The sequence below is a fragment of the Pinus tabuliformis genome, chromosome J, assembly GCF_031772625.1.
Source record: "Pinus tabuliformis cultivar Carrire ecotype Pingquan chromosome J, CPIR1, whole genome shotgun sequence".
Taxonomy (NCBI): Eukaryota; Viridiplantae; Streptophyta; class Pinopsida; order Pinales; family Pinaceae; genus Pinus; species Pinus tabuliformis.
The window spans coordinates 111,576,618-111,582,242 of record NC_142295.1 but is presented as its reverse complement, the minus strand read 5'-3'; the positions used below and the strand labels follow the sequence as shown (position 1 = coordinate 111,582,242).

At 37.7% G+C, this 5,625-nt stretch overlaps 1 protein-coding gene across 1 annotated transcript; it reads right to left on the bottom strand.

The window, feature by feature from the left end:
- Positions 1 to 201: 201 nt before the first annotated feature.
- Positions 202 to 2,394, bottom strand: LOC149225787 (3-phosphoinositide-dependent protein kinase 2-like). Its single transcript, XM_089380016.1, has 3 exons — positions 2,251 to 2,394; positions 605 to 1,203; positions 202 to 415 (listed from the first exon to the last, which is right to left on the bottom strand). Exons 1-3 carry the CDS (start codon positions 2,392 to 2,394, stop codon positions 202 to 204), a joined length of 957 nt encoding a protein of 318 aa, XP_089236142.1.
- Positions 2,395 to 5,625: the final 3,231 nt, after the last annotated feature.

Here is a 5,625-nt window from a genome sequence, read left to right as displayed (position 1 = left end):
GCTGACATGTTTCTGATTGTGCTGTAGATGGTATTGATAAACAAGTGTTTCTCTTCCTTATCTCCTGCTCACGGTATCACACTAGCTGCTCTGTGCTTTTAAAATCATCACCTACAGCAGTTTCGTAGCGCGCTACGAAACTGCTGTGTGATTTCAAAAAATACACTCTTCCTCTCTGGTTTTCTAAATAATCACCAGTGTTCATGGCTTAAGCACTTGATTGTTTTGAAAAGGTTTGCTTGCAACAAATATCTCTCCTGAGGAAAAACTTGTCTCCTCTGTTAAAGGACTCTTGGAACCTCCCACAACATCCATGTAAGGTAATTTACTGCGTACTGGACCGTCCACAGAAGATGAGTAATAATGTCTTGATCCTTCTGTTGGTATAACCTTTTGCTCAAGATACTCCTCACACCTGAAGGAGATAGATTTGTCACATACCACAAATAAATTAAGCCTTCATAAATCCCAACTGGAACGTAAAGTCAGTGTAGTATTCCTTGCTGTCTTCAAATCTTCAAATGAGGTGATCCTTTTTAAAGTACAGATCTTAAAGTTGGAAGAATTCAACACTTGGACATTAAGCTCCTTAAGATTATCATACCAAACTATCTCACCCTTCTGTACCAATTTGACTAGGTCTACATATATCAACTTTGGCTTGTCTGTCAGCATCAGCTGCATCTTTTTGTTGTAAAGTTTCCGAATTTTCTTAACCAATGAAACCATCACAATGAACTCCCCTGGATCTAGAAATTTCTCCCATTTAGAGTCAAAAGCATCGATAGTATAAAATTTAGCCTTGTGCTCCTTATTCTCTACTGCCACTGATGATGAGGCCAACTCTTTCTCTTTGGGAGGTGCTTCATCATTAGTAGAACCATATCTAGCATGTGAAAGAAACCACCCAGCATCTTCAGCTTCATCTTCCTTGTCAACAGTTAATGGTGGGGCTAACTTTGGAGCCAACATACCCCTAACATTATCCCAGTCAACTCTCTTGAAGAAAGGATGACTCTTGAGAGAAGCATACCCTTCAGGGCCAGAAGCCAATCTTTTAGATGGGTCCATATCCAGCAAACAATCAATAAGGTGCCGTGCTTCATAAGAAAAATATTCAGGAAATTTGAAACCTTTATCCATGATCCTTTGGAATGTGAGCCACTCACTGCCATCTTTAAAAGGTGATATGTCAGACAGCATCTGATACAAAGTGCAACCCAGTGCCCATAGATCGTTTCCAGTTTGTTTGAGTTTTCCATCCTCATACCATTTAGCGCAGCTAAGGCCTTCGACTTACTGTATACAAAATAGCCCTTTCCAACTCTAAAAATCATCTTCACCTGAAACTGTAATATGAATTTAAATAAAAAGAATCATAACTGGCGCAGAAAGGAAAACATTTAAAGAGTATATTCCGGTCACCACTATTTGGCAAAGTGCTCCAGTTTCTCTGATATAAATTGCACAGCCTCTGACTATTCGTGCAGCACCATGGCATTCAACTGCTGGATGTATGAATTCTCCCAGCAACAAGGTATTGTAAGTAACAGAGGAAATATAGTTCTTCATGGGCAAACTTATATTCTGCTTCTTGAGACTCTGTTTTTTTAGGCCATGAAGAACTTGGTTAATTTAATTCTCAAATTTCAGAGCTGTGATATGAACCGGTGAATTAAGTAAAGCCGAGGATCCATCTGTTTCTTCTGGAAGCAACCTAGATCTTCTCTGTAATATATTATGAACAAATGAACTCCCTTTCTGAGAAAACACATCAGATAAAGTATTTACTGCTTGGAAGATATCATGAGGTTAGGCACGAGTTGCAAACGAACCGCCAGATGGAGATTCACTGGTTTTGTTGTCTGCTACTTGAATTCTCCGCCATCCAATTGTCTCGATTCTGTAGGCTCCGGAGAAATAAATTGTAGGCCCTTTCTTATGTGCCCCTTAACATCATTCACGGTCATGAGGATTCGATTTAGCATGATACCGAGGACGTGGACGAATATAGAACAGCCAAAAGGCTAAACCTAACTCCTTCAGCGCCATCTGTATTATGATTCACGTCGGTGCCAAACCAATGACCTGAAATTTCGTTCTTGTTTAAAAGTGCATTATGTCCACATTAAATTACATTTAACTTTTATCCTAAGATTGCTCAGATAGTTTACGAGGATAGAACGGAAGTCTTGAACGAAAAGAACCCTGTTCGGATGGCGCAGGTGTATATAGTAACATCTTCATTACCTTTCGAAGAACTTTTAACCTTGCTACTTGGTCTGCCAATGACAATTCACCACGAACCAATCCCATCAACGAGAAAAGATCAATGCTCTTGACGTTTACTAAATCTCCATTTATTTCTATCAGGGATTTTCCTGAAGGCACCATGCGCTAATTGGTAATAATTCCATCTTTGATTAACTGATTAAGCTTCATTCGAGACAAAACGAAACCAAATTTGGAAAATTTTGGTTTATTTCTCGCACAGAATGCAATGGACCAGAAACCAGAACAATCCTCTGAGCTGTTTGATGTCCTAGATCTTTCAGTTCCCATATATCTTTTTCTGTGCAGCAGTGACTTTACAAAGTGTAAGGTATCCATTGGAAAAAGACCAAGCACAATATATAGGAAAAACATTTAACCTTGGGTACCATATTTTGCAGTGAAACAGAAACAAGGAATTCAAGAGTTCCAAGGCTTTGTCTTTTAAGAAAAGTAGCGCATCTTTGGAAACATCTTCCAATGCAACGACAAAACGGTCAAACCTCTGCTTTAGACAATCTTCCTTAGAGGTCACTTATGACCGAAAAATCAATCATCCTCAGATTGAAAAGCCGAAGTATCCTTATCTTTATCCTTGAACAAGGTGTGAATATGAACTTTATCATAAATATTTTTCAAATCTTTCAATCCATTGTGGCGCCCTGTTTTGTGAAAGAAGTTACAGATTGTGAAAAGACAATCCCAAATATCAAACACTCTATGTTTTATGGAATTTAATAGATTCTTTGTCTGGAGGATTCAACACAAAATCTCCTGCAAGTCTCCCACATTAGTATGTACATCTTTCACAATCACCCATGAACCAGACTTCAGAGATAACTCCCTTAATGTACTTGATGCCAAACCCACAATAGCTGCATCATCATAGGGTGCCTCCTTGGACACACTGTCACTGCCCTCATCAACATCCCTGGAGGGAAGCAAAACTCTATACAATAGGCATGCTAGGATTTAGACCTTCGCTGAAAACTTGAACCAATTCCCAATTTCGTAGCACGCTACGAAACCACGCAAACAGGTAGCGCTGCGAAACTGCTAAAAATAATTCAGGCGCTGCGAAAACACCCACTCTTTGAGCTAGACCAAAAATTTTGACAACAGCATTTTCAGTGATAACACAAAGCCTCAAAATAAAAAAAGGGGAAAGAATGGAATACCAGTAGTGATGACTCTGATGTTGAATCCGAATTGGCACAATTTGTACAAAGATTAAAGAAAGGATCTAAGCTAAAAGGTAAGTAACCTCTTATTTGTTTCAAATGTGGAAGAATGGGTCATTATGGTGCAAAATGTCCTCTTAAGAATGATAGTGATGGTGAGGAAAAATCTAAAAGGATGGTATACAAGAAAAACGGGTTAAATAAGAAGAATTTCTTCTCTAAGCAAGATGAGTCTGATGAAGATGAATTTGTACTCATCAAAAAGAAATCAACTAATCATTTCCCTCATCGGAAAGGAGGTAATGATGAATCAGATGAAGAAAATGACTATGTTGGAAACCAAGAAGTATCATTCATGGCATTCACAAATGATGATGATTCAAGTATAAAAGGAAATGTAGATGAATTGATAATGAGTGCCACTGAAGAAAATGAGAAATTATGAAATAAAATCATTTCTCTCAAGGTAGAAAAGGAGGAAGCAAAAAGAAGGGAAGACCTCTTGAAAAATAAGGTAAAAGAAAAAGAAGAAATTTGTGAAGAACGTGAAGCCTAAATAGTATCTCTAAGGAAGGAATTGGAGCAAGTCAAAAAGAGTTGGGAAAGCTCTCAAATACTTGACATTATCCTAAATGATCAAAAACCTCAACATGACAAATCTGGGATAGGTTTTAAAGGAGAATCATCAAGTACTAAGAATAATGCGAAAAGTTATGCCGACATACTTTCCAGCGACCCAAAAGAAGAAAGATTATTTCATCAAAGGCCCATCTCAAATCCAAAGAATGAAGAGAGAGTAACTGCAAGGAAGAATTTTGATTCAAATCATTGCTATTACAACAGGTACAAAACTATTTTTTTGGGGCATTGTTTTTATTGTAAAAATTTTGGTCAACAAGCTAAACATTGCATGGCTCGTAAGAGTGAAACACCAAAATTGAAGGATCAAACAAACAAACCATATGGTCTCAAAGGGCAAGGAAAAATCAAGACCTACAACTCTTTTAATCCCTTGGCCAAATTTGATCCAATTTTCTCATTACGTAATAATAATGGACATAATGAACAACATTGCCCCCTCAAAAGAAGAGAAGCAAAAAATGAGAATCCCAACATGAATAAATGTGGCCTAGCTCTATGTGCTCACAGTGATGAAAACCATTGGTTTGTGGATAGTGGGTGCTCCAGACATATGACAGGTGACAAAAGGATGTTTGTCTCATTGAACAAAAAGGAAGGAAATGTATCCTTTGGAAGTGGATCTCCCAAAATTGCTGGAAAAGGAACTGTTACCCTTATTAATGGAAAAGGAAAGACTCAAAAGGCTTCGCTAGTGGATGGGCTCAAACACAATCTCTTGAGTGTTAGCCAAATCTGTGATCAAGGACATAATGTTGCTTTTAGCACTAAATATTGTGAAATAAGGAACTCTTCCTCAGGGGAACTTGTGGTGAAAGGAGTTAGAACATCAGATAACGTCTACATTTTGAACAAAATTCAAGAAGATAAATGTTACTTAAGTCAAACAGATGAAATTTGGTTGTGGCACAAGCAACTTGGACATACAAGTTTCAATAACTTGATCAATATCAACAAGATTAATGCAGTACGAAACATCCCAAAGTTATTCAAGCCAAATCAAGGAGTATGTGGTCCATGTCAACATGGAAAGCAAACTAGAACCATCCACAAGACCAAGGAATTTTCTACATCAAAAACTTTGGAGATCATCCACGCTGACTTATGTGGACCAACTAGAACTCCGGCACTCCAAGGAGAAAGGTACTTTGCTTTATTTGTTGATGACTATACTAGAATGATGTGGGTATATTTCATAAAATATAAATCCGAAGCATTTGAGTGTTTTAAGAATCTTAAAGCTCTTGTAGAAAATGAAAAGGATTCTAAGATTAAATGTATTAGAACAGATAGAGGGGGAGAATTCACATCAAAAGAATTTGATGAATTTTGTAAAGTACATGGAATCGAAAGAGAACTCTCTGCTACCAGAACACCCAAGCAAAATGGGGTAGTTGAAAGAAGAAACCGAACAGTTCAAGAAATGGCAAGAATAATGTTAATAGCAGCTGACTTGCAGCCAAAACTCTGGAGAGAAGCAGTCGGGACCGTTGTTTATACCTTGAATCGAACTCAACTAAGATGAAATAATGAG

Bases quoted from the DNA above. Each gene is read 5' to 3' on its own strand.
- LOC149225787 (XM_089380016.1), bottom strand. From the start codon at position 2,394: ATGGTGCCTTCAGGAAAATCCCTGATAGAAATAAATGGAGATTTAGTA. The intron at 1,204-2,250 runs GTAATGAAGATG...ACTTTGTATCAG, and splicing joins GGTTAAAAGTTCTTCGAAAG to ATGCTGTCTGACATATCACC. The intron at 416-604 runs GTATGATAATCT...TATCTCCTTCAG, and splicing joins CAGAAGGGTGAGATAGTTTG to GTGTGAGGAGTATCTTGAGC.